The 18,978-nt window shown below is 35.4% G+C and overlaps 1 protein-coding gene across 1 annotated transcript in view; it reads left to right on the top strand.

Moving 5' to 3' along the window:
• EYS (eyes shut homolog) overlaps positions 1-18,978 on the top strand; it is a 722,813-nt gene that overhangs the window by 304,428 nt on the left and 399,407 nt on the right. Inside the window, exons 26-27 of the mRNA XM_063389422.1 lie at positions 10,886-11,057; positions 11,587-11,665. Coding sequence (XP_063245492.1) covers positions 10,886-11,057; positions 11,587-11,665 — 251 coding nt within the window. The remainder of the gene's footprint in view (positions 1-10,885; positions 11,058-11,586; positions 11,666-18,978) is intronic.

The following is an 18,978-nucleotide window of genomic DNA, read 5'->3' as shown; positions in this document are numbered from 1 at the left end:
CCAAGACAGTGCTGCTACTTGTTCATGGAAGAGAATGTTCAAGAAGGTATGGCCTACAGGATGATAGGAAACACCTGACTGATCTCAGATGCAGAAAGGAACCACACATTCTGTGAAAGGAGCACTGAAAGGAAAGGGCTACTTAGGAGGAATATAAAGTCATTGTCCAAGTGTTTAGAATTGAAATTAGAAACGGAAAAGCTAAACTAGAGCTGAGAATAGAGAAAATGTGCAAAGGCACAAGGAAGCCTTTTATATATACATTGGGAGCAAAAACCAAGGCCAATAACAAAAGTGGATCTATTTCTCAGTAGGGAAGAGGACCTTGTGACAAAAGTTTTCTTTCTTCAAGTTTTATGACTAAAGACCAGTCTTAAACCTTCCAATGTTCTAAGCCTCATGGCAGAGTTGAGGATACTCCTTTTTTAACAGGCCTCCTGACAGAATATGATCAATTCACTACAACCAACCTTTCACCAGTCTAGTTGTCCACCCTTACAGACTATAAAGTCCTAACTTGTGTACTTGTGTACAAGAGTATTTTGGGAGACAGTGTCAAAGCCATGTTGAAATCATGATAAGTGACATACACTTCAAAGAACTCCAGCTCTTCTTCCACAAACCTAATCATTTCATCATAAAGGGCAGCCAGATTATTCAGATGTGGTTGTCCCTTGATAAACGAATAGAACCACAGTTTGGGTTGGAAGTGATCTGTAAAGATTACCTAGTCTAAACCCCCTGCAATGAGCAGGAACATTTTCAACTCAATCATGTTACTCAGAGCCTTGTCCAGCCAGGATTTGAATGCTTTCAGGGATGGAGTACTTACCACATCTAGGCAACCTGTTCCAGTGCTTCATCACCCTCATTGTAAAAAATTTCTCCCTTACATCTAGTCTGAATCTGCCCTCTTCTAGTTTAAAAAATTACACCTTGTCCTATTGCAACAAGTTTTATTAAAATGTATGTTTCCATCTTTCTTATAAGCCCTCTTTAAGTATTGAAAGTTTGTAATAAGGTCTCCTCTGAGCCTACTCTTCTTTCTCCAGGGTAAACAACCCCAGCTTCTCAGGCTTTCTTCCTAAGTGTTCCAGCCCCCTGATTATTTTTATGACTTCCTCTAGAACTATTCCAAAAGGTCTCACACCGATCCTGAGCTAAGAGCCCAGAGCTGGATGCAGCACTCCAGGTGAGGTATCACCAGAGGGGAGTAGAGGGGAAAAATCCCTTCCCTCACCCTGCTGACCACACTACTTTTGGTGCAGCTGAGGACACCACTGACTTTCTGGCTGCAAGTACATATTGATAGCTCATGTCCAATCTTTCTTCCACCAGTATTGCCAAGTTCTCTGCAGGACCACCCTCAATCTATGGTTGTTCCATGTATGTTCCACATGTTCCGTTCACGCTGAAGTGGCTTCCACCAGGATACTCTCCATGATTAGATTAAACTGAAATTTACTGACTTGTTGCTTCCCAGATCATCCTTTCAGCTCTTATGGGAGTGATAAGATCTATGTTTTCTCTTCCTAGTCACTGAGAACCTTCTCCAGTCCCCATGTGTCAGACATATTTACAAATAATCTCTCAGGGACATAAACCAACCTTCTCAGCACTTCCCGATTAAGTCCATAGGATACTGAATTACAGGAAATAAATACAAGAATTGAGTACCAAAATATTTTTGGCACAGGGTTCTGTATACCACAACAGAAACCAAGTTAGATTATTGTGTTCAACCCAAGTTCACTTTTTGGATGTGATTTTTCCATACCTTGATTTAAAATATTTTATTTGCAGCTTTAGCAGCAGGAGAGGAAAGTCCAGAATATATTTTCATATTTGAGGAAAAATTCTTTCATGTGGTCAGTAAAAGTTATCATACCAAATTGCTGTGACCTCCAACTAGAGGTAGAGAAAAGTATAGTTTCAAAGAAATGAAGTTACTGAACAGCTGGAAGTCCTATTTGTAAGAAGAAAGGTCTCAATAGTGTGTTCAAAGTCTCTAGTCCTTAAGAAGACAAAGTCAATGATTACTTAACTTTTTTACAGATTATGCTCAAAATATGCAATCCTATATTCCATTCATAATGAGAATTTGGCAACAGAAACTCTCACTGTGTATACAAATAAAATCTGTGATTAGGAACTTGAATGACAATACAATCCCCTTGTTTTGTAAAATATAATTGTTTTGGGTTACAGGTCTGCATCTTTAGCGAGAAAAACCATGGTCTTTTGACAAGGAATATCTAAATGTGAAGTGTTTGTTCTTCATGCTCGTTACTATCTAATTTAAATTTATTTAGTACAACAATTCTAAGATGATTTCACCAACGTGTTCTACAGTTTATTACTATTTATCTTAAAACAGAACTAGCTTCTTTTTCTGGATTTATAGAAGTCAGTAAAAGAGGATTAAAATAAGCTCTGTTTCTTACTTTTATCTGCTTAAAAGAAATAGCAATTATTTATTAATTTTCTTTAAGATTAGCAGCTACATAGGAAACACCACTTCATAATAAAAGGGACAGTGTTCATGCACAGGTTAGAACTTAGACCCATTTCCCATTGTACCCACTGCCTCAAGTGGTATCATGGATTAGCAAAAAATCTCAATTTGATTGTCACACTTTCCTGCAAGTTTCTTGCTCATTCACAGTGGTTACTAAATTAATAAAGGGTTTCAAACAACTTCTGCTCCTTTTTGCATACATTACTCCAAGCTGACCTGAAAAAAGCCTTGAATCCAATTCTTGCATATAATGTAAGATTATGATGATTTATTCTCCCTCACATTCTCTTTCTTTCTGTGGCTAGTCTGTTTAATAATAATAATAATTTATACCAAATAAGAAAAAAACCCAAACAAGACTTGAAAGAAAATCACCAAACCAACCACCCAAACAAACAAAATCTAGAAGAAATATTTTCAATATAAAATATCCAGTATAAGACATGTATGCATTCTGCCAATTTATGTGAAATGCTCCATTTCAAGTAGGTCTAGAAACATTTGAGAACAATTTTAATTCATTACTGAAAATGGAGGAAGGTGATAGACTCAAATAACTGACAGCAATAAGCATATTGTATTGTCACATTTCAAAATTTGCAAGTTATTTTGAATGGAAGAAAATAAAAATAGCTGCAACAGAATGGTGCAGCCAGCCCCAGGGTAATTTTTCTCCTCAAAGACATAGCAGTAAAGCCATTGTGAACATGCATTAAGCAGTTCCAGTGCTCAGAATATCTTTCCTAGGGAGTCGAACTCTCTAATGCACTACCTAGACATATGCTAGTAGCTCTTTCTTCAGATTTCTAGTTTCTGAAGTCCTTCAGCACCTAACTTTCCCTATGGATTTCATGAAAAATCTGGTTGCATCTCTCAAAAAAATGGATTTTTCTTAGACATCCAAGAATATTGACACTGTTCTTGTAATTTCTGTCTTGTTGCTGCAATTAAATTACGATGATGGTAATAATAATAACAACAACAAGAATTCCTTCAGGAAACCATACCACACAAGAATAGAATCAATGTTAAACATTGTATCCTGGTTATGGAAGTGCTGCTGAGAAGTTCTGTGGTTTGCCTTATGTTTTAGATGCTATATACGGCATGTAAGTATCTTTCTTAGAACAAACACGAACTATTAAACAGAACGGAAATATTTAATAGAACTGAGACAATGCCCAGTTAAACAGATAGTAAAAGAAATAGGCAACATAAATATAATGTATGAGATGAATGTCTAAGGGTAAAGCATATGTAGAATCCTTTCCTGAAAAGCTTTTGCTTCAAATGAAGAATTCAGAGCATAGGACTATCCTGAGAGGATATTTGAGACCTTGTGGTTAAGTGAGGACTGATGAAGCAAGTGAGCACTTCCTCATCACTGGTGAGGCCATACCTCAAAGTATGTGTTCAGTTCCAGGCCTCTCACTACAAGAAGGACATTGAGGTGCTGGAACATGTCCAGAGAAGGGCAGTGAAGCTGGTGAAGGATCTCAAGCATAAGTCTTATGAGGAGCAGCTCAGTCTCTTCTCCCAGGTAACAAGTGACAGAATGAGAAGAAAAGGTCTCAAGTTGTGCCAGGGGAGATTTAGATTGGATACTAGGAAAAAGTCTTCACTGAAGGGATGGCCAAGCACTAGAACAGATTGCTCAGGGAGTGGTGGACCCACCATCCCTGGAAGTGTTCAAAATGCATAGGAGTGCGGCACTTGCAGATATGGTGTAGCATTGAACAGAGTGGTGGTAGGTTAATGGTTGGACTCAAACTAAGAGATCTTTTTCAACCTTAAAAATTCTTCAATTCTGTGTGATTATATCTAGATCTTATTATCATAAACTGGGAGGTGAGAATTTTAACTATCTAGGACTACTAGAGAAAAAGAATAGTGTTTCTCATTAATTATACCTACAAAAATTGGAGAAAGTCCTGATATAACTGTTAGAGTTGTTCCCTAACTATTACTGCTAACTAGGAGAGTCTTTGTACTTTTCATCCAGTGTAACTTTGGAGGGACCTTTGAATGTATTCAAGTATGTCATTGTGTATGCTTTAAAGAAGTCTCTATCTTGTAAGAGTTACCAAGGCCCAGGGGATTGAAATCTCAATTTCCACACAAATCTGCTACAAATACACAAGAGACAAGAGACAAAGGAACATTTAAGTAGCTCTAATGTGAAAACACCACAAAAGAATATTACATATCATAATGCCAGTCTATTCTTCTGTGATTCTATGATATTTCTTTGAGCTTTGTGTAAGTTGTAAATGTACTTAGTATCTTTTATATTAAATTATTGTAGTATTTCTAAAATAAAATACTTTAAATTATATAAGAACATTTCAATAATTATTTCTCATGCTGCAGTTTGTTTTACTGTGCACTGAAAATTCTTGACTTGTTTCAGGCAGGACAAGGTTAAGTTTGCAGTAGCTAGAAAAGGATATGACTAAGGCTGGGTTGTTATTTTATACCACTTCAGGTCATTGCTGGGAGCAGGAGGAAAGGGAGTCTCTGTGGAGAAGAGGTTCCTTCCAGTCAAGAAAACCTAGTGGGGAAAACTGTCCAGTATTTGTTTATTTTCATGGGCTTTCCATTTAAATTTTTTCTCATTCTTGTACATTCTGTTATTAACATTTTTGTTGTTATTGTTAATTTCCTTATCTCACTGGTAATTTTTTCTTGTCTCAACTCTTGGTCTTTGCCTTTTGTGTCTCCAGTTTGAGGGGGGAAAGAGGCAGCATGGTTCCAGTGGCAGCATAAAATTGGGTAATATGATTCCTAACCCACAACTGGGAACTAGTTAGAAAGAAAGAAGAAAATTAGTAAGACAGAAACAAGAAATTCCTCAATTAAAAACCAGTGGATGTTTCAGTCAGCCACAACAATAAATATCTAAAGCAATGCCTACTGACAGGTGGTTTCACTTTGCAGAACACAACATGCTATACCTTAAAACAGTTACTGTAAAGATGAGTTTCTTATTTCCAAAAATATGGCCATGATAGCATCTTTTTGGATTTTTTTGGGAGAGGTTGAATTTGACCATATTTTTATTAAAAAGCGTAAGAAAAATATGAGGGTATAATAAAATACATACTAGTCACAAGTAATTTTTCATATATCATCATCACATTCTTGTGCATTTTCATCTGCTTCCATGCACCCACATCGTACTTCTGATCCTATGCATTTTGTCACTAACTAGATTACTGGGTCAAGCTATACAGGGGAAAATTCATTCTTGAATCAGAATAAATCAAGTTGGAAGGGTTCTTCTGAGCTTTTTAGTCCACCTGCTTGCTGAAATCAGTTTTCTCTATGATATCAGAATAGGATGGTCAAGTCTTTGTCCAGCTGGATCTGGAAAACCTCCAAGCACAGAATAGGTCTCATATTTGATGGAACATTTAAACTGTAATGCAAATAATACATTGCTTTGCTCATAGTAAATGTGATTTCTTGTGTCTCAAGAAGAGAAATAGAAGTGGAGTCTTTTGTTGAACAGCAAACTTTTATTGTCATTTGACCAAAAAATGCACATCAGTTTTAAATATGACTGTTACATACAGCATAAAATATGCCTAATAGAGAAGAAAATCAAAAGTACTAATACTACTAGTAATAATGATAATATTAATAGGAATAATAGTAATAATGAATTTTAATATTATTGTATCCTGGAGGCATTCATAGAGCAATTTGGAATTATTTTTTTTTTTTTACACAAAGCTATACCTAGATTACTTTAGAGTGATGATACTTTAGAACATATTTTCTTTATGCCTTTAACACATGTACAGCTCTTCAAATTTTGCTTATTTCAATTTTCTTTTACATGCCATTTAATATCACAATGTCAAAGTAATAAACAATGACCATAATGGATAAAACTTTTTTTTTTATCTGTAAGATATGTGAGTGTGTTTACACTATTATGGGAAATATAGGAAATATATATATATTAGATTCAGTGCAACATACAATACAATTATTTGCTCCATATTGAGCTATATAAGTTCAAATGAGACCTAGGTTGTTTCTTGTAAATTGTCTTTCACTTACAAGTTTACAGTTACCTTTAAGTTTTAAAAGTTTTCCTCAGTTATAATAAAGTAATTGAACACACTAAATCTTATGTTCTTAAAATCAAAATTAAGAAGTCATAGCTATTAAATTGATATTTGCAGCTTGCCCAGCTACAGTGTGACAATGTGGCATTGTCCCCTCTGGAAATATTGACAACTATGTGAATTTTCTTATGATATTTCCAATACTGAGACATGAGTTAATAGATTTTACTTGCATGATCTTCAGGTTTGTCTTGTTCTATATCCCTTTTTGTAAGTTTATTCAGCTGTCAACTAAATCTCAGTTCTTAACTGCTATATCTTTAGGTGTAGCTTGATTTCTTCATTTTGTATTTCAGTAAATATTTCTGCCCTCAGCAGGGGGCTGCCCCAGCTGTGCACTGATCCAGCAGTGCAAAGGCTCGACCTCCCCATGGCTTGATCAGGTCGCTGTTTTAAGCCCTGTGCTGGAGCAGTGGCTGCTGCCTGCTCTGCTCCAGCTTCGGCTCTGGGATGGCTGTGCTGGGGAGGGGGTGACATCCCCACCCACACCACAGGGTTTTGACAGGGTGAGGTGTCTGGGCAGCACCGCCAGGCTATTGCTGGATAGCGTATAAATGGAAACCCAAGCAGAGCCCAAGACTCGTGGAATAAGAAAGTATCAGCATCATGTTCCTTCAAACAAAGAGAAGAAAGAAATCACGCTCCAGTCTAAAGTTCAAATATCTAAATAATAGTGCAGGTTACCGGTGATGTTTTTATATTTTATCCCTCTGGCTCTTGTATTCACTTTTAAATTTAATGGGAAGATATAGTTCTCAAGGTCCATGCATAAATATCTAAGATCCCAAATTGATATTTAATGAAAACAAATGTTGTCAAAGTTTAAGACCAAGGAAATTAAAATTTTTAATTGTTTTAGCTACTTTGTTTCCTGTGGTCTAATCTTATCTTATAAAGTTCTCTGTAGTGGAAATCAAACCTTGTCTAAACCAGGCAAAAGATACTTCAAAATAGGTTGCAACCTTTCAAATTTACTGCAGTCCAATCAGGGACAAATTTAATTTGACTTGATATACGTGAAATAATTGCCTGAAATAAGTCAATTACTGACACAAATTAAAATAGAAATAGAAAATCTAAATCTCTGGTATTAGTCACTAAGCTATAGTAAATCTTACTTAAGATGAAATCAACAAAAACAAGCTCAGTGACCTTATCAGCCCTAGTTTTCAATGCAGTACACATAGAAAACTTTTGTTAACAGATTATTTACTCATAACAGGTTTAATGAGACAATACTAAAATGATGTTGAAAGGACCTTATACTTTTCACAAGATTAATGTCAGTGTGACAAAATGAGTTATTGTTCTTTGAAGTCAGTTACTATTTTTAGGTATGGTTTCAAATTTCTAACAAATTATTTAATAAAAAACTGATTTGCTTTCCCTAACTGGAATATGCTCCGCAATATGTTTTTTTAGTATTTTTGCTCATGTTTTTTAATTTTCATTCCTTAGATTTATACTATAGATTTTTTGTTAATGTACATTAATTGACTTCATTATTCGTTATACATATGATTAACCTATTAACTGATCTTTTGAGTCACATCTGTCTATTATGAAATCTCCTGGAATGGTCACAAGTAGTTGTCAATAATCTAATAATGTTTGATACCAAAATTGGCTTGAACAAGGGAACTAGGTGCTGCTGAGCAATTCTGAAAGGAAATCTCTCCTTTTCTCTCAGTTCTTTCTATTTTCAACAGGACAAAAAAATTTTAGTTATCGGAAAAAGTTCAACTTCCTTTTTCTTTTTTTTCTATGTATAAATTAATATAGCTTGCTAATTTATTATTCTTTTCCAGTTTTGAGTATGCTCTCACCAATCAATTGCTTTTTTATCATGCAATTGTTTTTCTTTTCCAGGAAGAACATATTTAACTTTATTGTTGCACAAAATTCTGTGTTCTTCCTTTTCATTTTTTCAAATTAATCAATTCTCATAAATTCGTATCTTGAACTTTTATCTTCTCAAATGACATTCAAATATTTTTTTATCTTTTATTAAAAAAAGAAAGAAATAGAATTGAAGAGTTTTCATCTTCGTCAGTCTTTAATCCTAATAATGAATTAATTACACATTTTGTATGTAGAAGTTTCATATATTCCTGAAATGTATAAACTTATATACTATATAATGTATTTATAAATTCTATTATATTTATAAATTCTATTATATCTTCTTATGAGTCTGATAAGAAGTAAACAAGCCAGAATATATGTATTTTCAAACTTCAGATCTCAGGATGAAGATTCCACCACTTCCCTGGGCACCCTGTTTCAGTGTCTGATCACCCTTTCAGTGAAGAAAGTTTTTCTAATTCCAATCTAAACTTCTTCTAGTGCAACTTGAGGGTCATTTCCTCTCATTCTGCCACTTGTTACCTGGAGAAGAGACAAGCCCCTACCTCACTACAACCACCTTTCAGGTAGTTGTAGAGTCTCCTTTTCTCCAGGCAAATCAACCCCAGCTCCCTCAGTCACTCATAGGACTTGTGCTCCAGACCCTTCACAGCTTTGTTGCCCTTTTCTGGAGTTGAGGGCCCAACAGTGAACACATGATTCAAGATGCAGGTGAAAGTCTTGATGGAAGATGTGAAAATCTCTAGAGTAGGATGCAATTGTAGAATTCTGCAAATGAGCTCCAAGAAAGGCTGAAGCATCATTAGTTGTGAAGTGGGTTGAATATAAAGCAGGAACTGGAAAAGGCTGCTGAGTTTTCCTTATTAAGATATGAGACAGAGTGATACTTCCCATGAATGGATGACTTGAAAGAGTAGGAGAATTATTGTCTTCTTTTCATCTTAGTGTCACTCTTATTAGTCTATATTAGTCTTCTCATATCGTTGGCATTTCCTTGCCTCCTGACATGGGGGAACCTCCAGGTTGCCATCAATACATTAACACCCTCCACATGGTATGTGTGAGGTACTTTTCCCTTTTCTTCCATGTGTGAAGAAATTATTTCTAGCAAGGTAAGCATGGTCTGTAAAGCAGAGCTCAAAGAGGTGTCTTCAGCCCACATCTGGCACAGTCTGAGCTATGAAAAAGTTTACAGGTGATATTTTAAGCAAATTGTTTGTTGTGTGGTATTACAGTCTGTCTCATACCAACTTTACAGAACATTTGGTTGTATTCAGCAAGATTATTTCAATTAAAAGTTTTCATACTTTGAAAAAGGATTAACAAAGAAGATAGATATCAAATTAAATGACAGTCACATTGAAAGAGAATGATGGACGGAAATTAGACCACCACTGTGGTGTGTTTTTTCTGATTTGAGTACCTTAAATGGTTTATTTTGTACCATCCCCCCTTCCTTGTGTAGTTGGTTTAGTCCTAACTGTACCCCTTTATATAGTTGTCACTCACCCCTTGGATCTACCCTTTGTTTCAAGTCACTCCTCCTACCCATCCATCAATCCTACCCTGTGCCAGTCCCTCCCACTTTGGAAATCCTCTAATCTTGGGCACCCCAGTGGCTGGTTCAAATTATTACCCACCCTTTGTGTTCATCATTAGTCATTGTACTGCAAACCCCACCTCATGATCCTCCCCTAAGAGTACCTAGTTGGCTAAGGATTTGTACCCTCCTCTGAGACCTGCCCTGTTTGTAAGTCACTGTAAGCTTGTGTCTGGTTGTCTTTGCTTCTGCCTCTGGTTAGAGTTTGATTTGCTTTGCGTTTCTGTTAATAAATTTGATCCTTGGAATGGCAAGTGGAGCCTGTCTCATTCTTTTCTACCCCGATTGTCTGATGAGTGCCAAAGACACTCAGGAACCCTGGGGGAAGTGTCACAGCCCCCTTGCTTGCAGACTTGGACTGGATCCCAACACACCACCAAGACATACCATTTTAGTTCTGTTTTCCTCCTATAAGAAACCTGTGCTATTCAACTTCCTGATAACTGTGTAATATATTTAATGTTGAAATTACAATTTCTCCATTGCTTGCAAGCTGGTACTTGAAGCATTTTTTGCCTTACCATGACTACAGATGTCACCACTTTATAATTTTTCATTATATATGTCAATATAACCATCTTTTTTGATATTTACGCTATAGATAATTCCAGTTGGATATTCTTTATTGATGAATATCATGAACGATGTGAACAATCTATGTAACTAAAAGCAATTATGTGGAAATATTAATATTAATAAATATACTGTTAATTGATTTGAGTTTAGAATTTAAAGCTTAGTTGCATTTTCTGGATTTTTAAACAGGTGATAGGTGTGAAGTAAATATAGATGAATGTATGTCTTCTCCTTGCCTCAACAATGGAAGTTGCATTGATGGGATCAGTTCCTACAAATGTCACTGTAAAAGAGGTTTCATCGGAACAAACTGCGAGATAAATGTTAATGAATGCTTGCCAAATCCTTGTCTTCATGGAAGGTGCCTATTTTTATTTAACCATTATTATCTCCATGATAATGTACCTAACTAACAATATTTAAGACTTAATGATATGGGAAGTTTGATAAATATACTTTTAATTATGTTCTTCTATAAAGTAAGAGTACGAGCACACTTAAAGATGACAGATGTTGCCTACTTCAGCTAATGTAATATATAGTGACATTATCTCTTATGTAATTTGTCTTGCATTTTTGTTCATTACCATAACTAGTATTCAGTAAGTGAGGATTAATTAGTGTTTAATATACTTAAAAGCAAATATTTAGCTGTTATATGCCAACAGTTGAAATGGGAAGGTGTCTTCTAATGTGACATTTAGAATCCTTATAAAATCCCTCAGCACCCATAGTATACACATTTTAAATCCATTATAAAACTATTGAATATTATCATGGATTCCAGTAGGTTACATCAAACCACCATTTTGAATTGCATGGAATGATGCTACGAGTGCTGAATCTGGAATTACAGAGCTTCACCTGAATAACACCCTTTTGTATTTCAGATGTATAGATCTCATTGATGGATATCAATGCTCTTGTGAACCAGGATGGACCAGCTCAAGATGTGAGATAAATATTAATGTATGTTTTCAAAATTCTTTTAATTATGGGGGAAAGGGTAATATGTTGTTGAAACTCATCTCTATTTAGTTAACCTCTGAAGTCAGTATACTGAAAATGTGTGACAGAAATTCAGTTGTTTAAAATCCATTCTGAAAAGCACATTATTTTTGCTTACATGACAGTGCATTAGGAAAGACCATTAACAAAATGTCAAAAGAAGTTTAAAGGTGAAGTGTGAATGATAAATCTGGAAAGCCACAGCAAGCTAAGCCAACATTACCTGAATATCATTTGTCCCTCAGTTTGGGATGAATAGTATAATTACCTAATCTGTGTGTTCAAGTCTCATTTGCTGTAGTTTAGCTGCATATTTGGATAATAAACTTCAAGGTGCAAGGTTCTACACTGAAAGTTTCCATGACTTGTCTTTAAGTTTCAAGATCCATGCAATAGTAGAATTCTATGGTACAAAACCATGGGGTTCTAAATATACTGCCCACTTCATCCTCTGAAGTTCATTAATAGTTTTATATTCTCATGGGGAATGGCTGTGGATGATATCCATGCATATAAGTCTTGTGTTGTGCAGATTCCCATGGTCAGCAAACCAGTTTGTAGAAGGTGACTACATCTGGCAGAACAATGAACAGAGTTTACAATATTGACTACACTTTGCAGACTTTTTAAAGTTTTCTGCCAAACAGAGTTTAATCTGATCCTGGGCTATGATCCTTTTAAATGCATTTGGTCTCATGAGAAAAGCTGGCATGAAAAAGTCTGGCATGAACCTTCCTTCAGGCTATCCAGCTTCAAATACTGTGCTATTGAATTGTCAAAAAACATTCCAAAATGTTACAGAAACTTCTTTTCAACTTATGTATGAATGCAGGGATTTTAATTTTTTTTTTTGTATTTACAGCTTAAAGTACTATATAACTAAAAATGTGTCATATTACATAAGGAAATTATTATTCATAATTTTTCTGTTGAACATCCATGAGAGTCTCACACAAGGAGTAATTCTAGCTGAAATATTAGCTTCCAAACTCCTTTGCAGAATGAAAAAGCCAGAAAATAAGTAATCCTGCTCTACAGAATATCGATCATGATATGATATGATATTGCAAATCTGCACGATTTTCAGCTGTTGCCAATGCTAATACAGGCTACGCTTGGGTAATATTTTCTTCTGAAACATCCATGATTTACACTTTTCTCCATTTGAAGAGAACGATAGATTAAATGACCTGTAGACAACATCATAAAATTATATTCAAAAGATAATCATATTTCATAGCGAGATGTTTGAATATGCATAGATTAGAAATTCATAGGAAGAAACATTATACATATACCTTTGACAGATAAGTCTGTCAGACTAACAGCTTCATTTTTTGATAGTCATCCTATTTGCATGGAATGTGATTCCCACATTATACTCTGCTGTAAGTGTCATATTTTACGGGTTCTATCATTGCGTACATCCTGCTCAGACTACATCATGCCTACGCAACTCTTGCAGTGATCAGCTAGGCTTTCTGACTATGCAGAGGTGTGCATATCACAATAATCATGGTAGGCTTATGCTCTGTAATTGTCTTTTTCTAGTTTAGCTTCAGGCTTTGTTTTAAAAACAGTAGTGATTTAATCCAGATTTTTTTTTTTTTCTGCTTGAAGGTATATTTCTTTATATTAAGGGTCATGTGATTTAATTTGGTGTAGAAGCCAAGATTTTTTTCAGAAGGGGGTCTGCAGGAGTAGCTTTTGTGAGAGTAGGCCAGGGGCTGCTCTATGCTGGAAACAACCCATTTGAGTCAGCTCCAACCAACCAGCTGCTGGGGAGAGTTCAACCTCTCACACAAGATGATAGCACATTTGTAGAGACATATTTGAGAAAGAGCAGAAAACCCTGCTCAGCAGAGAAAAGAATGAGAAGGGAGAGAAGTGTGAGAAACAACCAGGCAGTATCCAAGGTCATTGAAGGAGAGGGAAGAGGAGCTCAAGGTGCTGCAGAAGAGATTGTCAGAGCTGTAGCCCCTGAAGAGAATCATGGTGGGGCAGGTATTTGCCAGTAGTTCATGGAAACATCCATGTTGGAGCAGACATCGCACTGCAGCCTGGGGAAGACCCCATGCCCCAACACGTGAATATGCTCTGAGAGTGCTGCAGCCCATGGAGTGCTCTACAGGAATAGGCTGCAGGCAGGAACTGTGATGCATGGAGAGGAGACCATGCAGGAGCAGTTTCACTCTGCAGCATAAAGGAGACCCACTCTGAAGCAGGGAAAAAGTGGGAGAAGGAAGGAGCAGTAGAGAGTAGCTTGTGTGAACTACAATCGCTCCCTCCCACCCAATCTGAACTTTTCAGGGTGAAAAGAGGAGACAGAACAGTTTGAAACAGAGGAGTGGAGTTGAGCCTGGGAAGAAGTGGAGTATGAGTTTAGGATTTCTTTGTTTCTCGCTGGCCCAAAATCTATTTCTAGTTCCATGAACGTAAATTATTATTTTATTCATGTCAAGTCTGTTTTGCCTGTCACAGTAAATGGTAAGTGATCTCTCTGTCCTTATCAATCTAGGAGCTTTGTCATCTTATTTTCTTTCCTTGTCATGTAGGAGGAAGGAGAGTGGGAGAATGGCTGGGTGATCATTATAAGGTCAGCAACTAAGATGATTCAAATAACCAGGTTAAAAATAAAATATATTTATGTGAATATGTGTATTTCCCTAGGCATACTTGGATTTTTTTTCTTTTTTACTCTGGATTTTTTCATCCCTGCCTAAGTTGTTTTAGAAAAACACAACTTCAAAACTTTCTCTGGTTGTCTAATATTTTAGGTATAAAATAAGCACTATATATCTTTGTAGTTATAGCCTATACCTTTTGCATCTCAGTTATAGAGTGTATATATTGGAACTTCCCTATCTACTACAGTTTTCAGTGCTTTTTCATTTATGGAATTCACTCAAGAAGAGTAACAGTAAAAATACATGCACTATATGAATCGATTTCAACACACATGATTCCCTTTGATAATTGCGTATTTTTGAAACGGTAAAATGAATGTACATAGTGGAAAATTGATCTTTTCTCTCTGATAAGCATATATTAATAATATGTGCAGTAGAAGCAATTATGGTTGGTAATAGATATTAGTTGTTACTATTTTGGGCTTTTTTATTTCTTTGCTATGATGGATGAGACATGATTGACAGATGTGCTTCTTCCATGCTCATTTAAGACTATCTCATCCTGTCAAAAAGGAAGCAAAAATGTTTTGAGTCTTTACACAGGAGAATATTCAGCTTGTTGGTGCTTCAGCTTGTATCTGATAGAAAGCTGTGATCAGACTGCATCCTAGAGCTGTTTTATTTTATCTGGTTTTACCAATTTTTTCTCTATTTCTATAAAGAATAGAAACAAGTTGTAAATCTGGTACATCAAATAATTTTCTGCACAAAGGCACCACAGCTTATGCACATGCAGAGGTTGCATCAAGCAAATAAATATTCGTCAGGACCAGCCAAATTGCAAAAAAAGACAGGGGTATGACAAACATTGGTGGATGTACAAAGACTCCCAAGATAAGGTGGATGCTCTTCATGCCTCTTTGAGGCTTCTTCACACTCCTGAGTATTTTTACCTATTGCTAACTAGTTTAAAAAGAATTTGGTAAAGTAAGTAATTTCTTGACAGAAGCTAAACTAAGGTTAACTTAGCAAAATAAATAATGTAATTTATGCACAAGATGCAGATAGGTAAATCTAAGAGCAGGAGGAAAGGGAAACACCCACTTTATTCTGCAAAACACAATATCTGTAATTACAGACCCACAGGACAATTTCAGTGTGTGTAATACTTCTGAGACATCCTGGCTATGACATAGGAGGTTTATTTTAAGTCAGAGTGAGTAAATTAGAGGGGGTTTTAATAGAAAGTAATAGGAAAAATAGATAATATAGATTGGAGAAGTAAAGAAATGGATAAGACCTACAAGAATGTTGAAGAGCAAGCTCACTCCCAGAGTGCTAAGCCCTCTGAGGACATTCAACAGATAGGCATATTTCTAGTCTCTTATGCAAGAAAATACTATCAACTGATATCATAGTATGATCTTGCATCACAGGTACTCTAGCAACAGAGTGTATCCTAAAACCCAGGAATATGAAATTGTTAGATTCAGTTTCAGGAAAATAAACTGTGTAAAAGTGAGGTCCACAAACACATTAACAGCTATTAAACAAATAATGTTAAAAGCCCAGGTAAAGTGTGTGCTACAGCTGAAGAACATAAAGTGGTTCAAAGCCCCTGACTAGCTTAAGAAGAAAACTGTCACAAGGAAAAAAATGTCATTTGAATAAATGGAGAGCTTGTTATATGGAAACAATAAAAAAGTTTTCAAAACATTAATTCAAATGTTGGCTGGAACTTCAAAAACCTAAACCAAAAATTTGAAAGTGTCTTCTAAAAAGCACTTGAACTCATAAAAATTTCTTCACATCTATCCAAATCTGGAAGTAGGGATTTGGGGGGATGTTTGATGGTGTGTAAAATGTGCACTCAAAAAGGGTTTGAGAGAATCTTAGTGAATTCTTTGCATTTGACAAATGCCAGGAGCACCTCTAAAAATGGAAAGAGGGAAAAGGTGGCAGATAAGTTTCAGTCTGAAGTAATATTCTAGGGAGAAATAGCCTCATACAACTGAATTCAACTGTCAGTTACAATTCAGGAAAGAAAATTTGGAACAATCATTGACAATTCTCTCAAGTCATTGTCTCAGTCTACAGTCACAGCAAAGCATAGCAAAAAAAATGCTGGGCATGATCAGGAAGAGTATGAGGAACAAGTCAGAGGACATGATTTCCGTGCTACATAAAACCAAGGTGGGCTCATACATTGGTTGCTGTGCACGGTTCTGGACTTGCACTTTAGGGAGCACAAGTAGAATTAGAGAAGCTACAGAGAGGAACAAATACTATGTGAACTGCCAAGCTGACATATAAGGATATATTTAAATGGCTGTAACTTCATTTTAAAGAGGGGAAAGTGGAAGGAAATGTAATTAAGATTTAGAAAATTACTGCAGAGGAATATTAATGGAAAATCTATTCCTCAAATTCTATAGTGAAGAACAGACACTTGAGGGAATATGATAAAAATAAACAGAGAAATATTTGGAAGAAAACAAACTACTTTCTTTCAGAGGAAGCAGAGAATCCCTAGAATTTGCTGCCTCAAGAGGATGGGGAGTCAGGTAATCTCTTAGTAGGTTCAGAAAAAATAGGCATTTCACAGACAACAGGTCATCCATAAGTGAATGATCAGTCAGGGAAATACAGTTTATCATGTCTGATTAGACAGTTCTTCTTGCAGAAGGGAGGCTGCATGGAACATAGATTTTGCTAAAGTGGCTTTCCCTCCACCATTACTATTGACAGAATACTGGGCCAGATAGAGCACTGGTCTGATCCTACATGTTCCTGCTTTGTATCATTGTCTGAAAATAGGATTATTTTTATTATTTTTTCTCTTGTCCTTGTGTTCATAACACAAAATTTCAAGACAAAACATTCTTATAATTTTGAACTCCATTTGAATTATTTTGGATAAAACCAACATTCTGAAAGGTGGACACAAGTTTTCCAAGTTCATTCCTAATGATGTTGTTTACATATTTAATCTACCAAAAGAAAAAGCTTTGGGAATTTAATAATTAAACAAAATGGATACATGAATATATTAACAGAAAAAAATAGTATAACAATTTTACTCATTAGAAAAATACATTTTATTTATTGTTTTGTTAAACATCAAATAGAAATTTATCTGGACCATTCATCTCAAGGTCTCAATATAAATCTCATACTTTTATATGGCATCAATACTATTGAGATTTAACCCAAAGTATACACACTGAAAAATTAGATGATTTTTTTTTCAAAATCTGGATTCAGAATGCGTTATATTTTGTATGTAAAAAACCTTGAAACATGAGTTAGCTTCTAAAGCATTTATTTACAGCCTTTTTTACTTTCTGTGTGCTTTATTTTTTTATTTCATTCCAAATCTTTAACCACATGGCTCTTCTTTATTAAAAATCCTTCAATTTTGACCTGAGAATAATGTTGTCCTATCATTAAATGAATAGAAACATGCCTCTTGAAAGCATCTTTCTTTTGTGGTGCAATGTATGTCTTTAAATTCCTTTCTTATCCCTTTCTTTTCTCCCCTTACCTGCCCCCTCCAATCAGCAGACTGGATATGAACAATTTCTCTTAAGAATTATTCCACTTTATAATTACCTTTTTGATACAAAGCAAAACATTTCTTAAATAAAAATAAGTCGACATTTACATTTTTTAACATTGAATCTCTTTTATGGAAATAGATTTTAAAGATTAGTTAGAAATAAATTTGGATTTATAATCAGCATTTCCAAGGTGTACTAATGGAAAACAATCCTTTCTTCTGGAAAATAATTTAAAAAAAAATCCTAACTTCCAAAACACATTTCTAGGTTGTTTTTTAAGAAACAGTGTTGAACAGACACATTATTTTGAAAAACAGAGGATTTTCACTATTTTTTTAGTTTGCCCAAATGTGTTCCCTTAGAATTGTTTCAAGCTATGGATTGTGAATGTGGAGATAATATAATGAAATATGTAGAAAGCTGGACTTAGAGAGAGGAATCTCACTTGCAAAGACAGAGGTCAGTATGAACCCACAGATTTGGATATAGAAGTAGCATGCCTTGAGCAAAGTGCCTTTCTAGGTCACTTGTCAAGGGTCCAGATTTCAGAACAATTTGCTGCCAGCAGAACCAGTGAACTGTGCCATGCCAAGGTGGACTCTCTTAAGGGACAGTTATTTTCTTCCTAGTACAAACAAGATTTACTACACCATGACATTCAGAGAACAGGAAATATAGAGAGGATATAATAAATTATAGCGCTCTAATAAATGTAGTGGATCTTGTCTGACATTGTTTGAACTAAGGATTCTTAAGAAAATCTACCCTTAAAAGAGCTGCATGACTAGAAATCTCAATATTCTTTCACTTTCTTGCCTTAATTTTTAAATTGCCTTGGTATTCTAGGAAAATTGATAAGCACTTATATTTACTGTAAACATAGTTTAGTAAAAATAAAACCAGAAAATCACCATTCTGTTCTCCTGTCTGAAGGATGTATATTCCATTCACTTGCATCTCCATGGAAATTAATACTTGTATTTAACTTTTATTTGCCTAGAGCATATGTTTCAGAGATGCCTCAAGCTTTATTTTAAAGCACAATGAAGTTTTGTTAGATCAACTTTTAGCACTTTTACAGTGA

Source organism: Prinia subflava, chromosome 2 (genome assembly GCF_021018805.1).
Source record: "Prinia subflava isolate CZ2003 ecotype Zambia chromosome 2, Cam_Psub_1.2, whole genome shotgun sequence".
NCBI lineage: Eukaryota > Metazoa > Chordata > Aves > Passeriformes > Cisticolidae > Prinia > Prinia subflava.
This window is presented reverse-complemented; position numbering and strand designations above follow the sequence as displayed.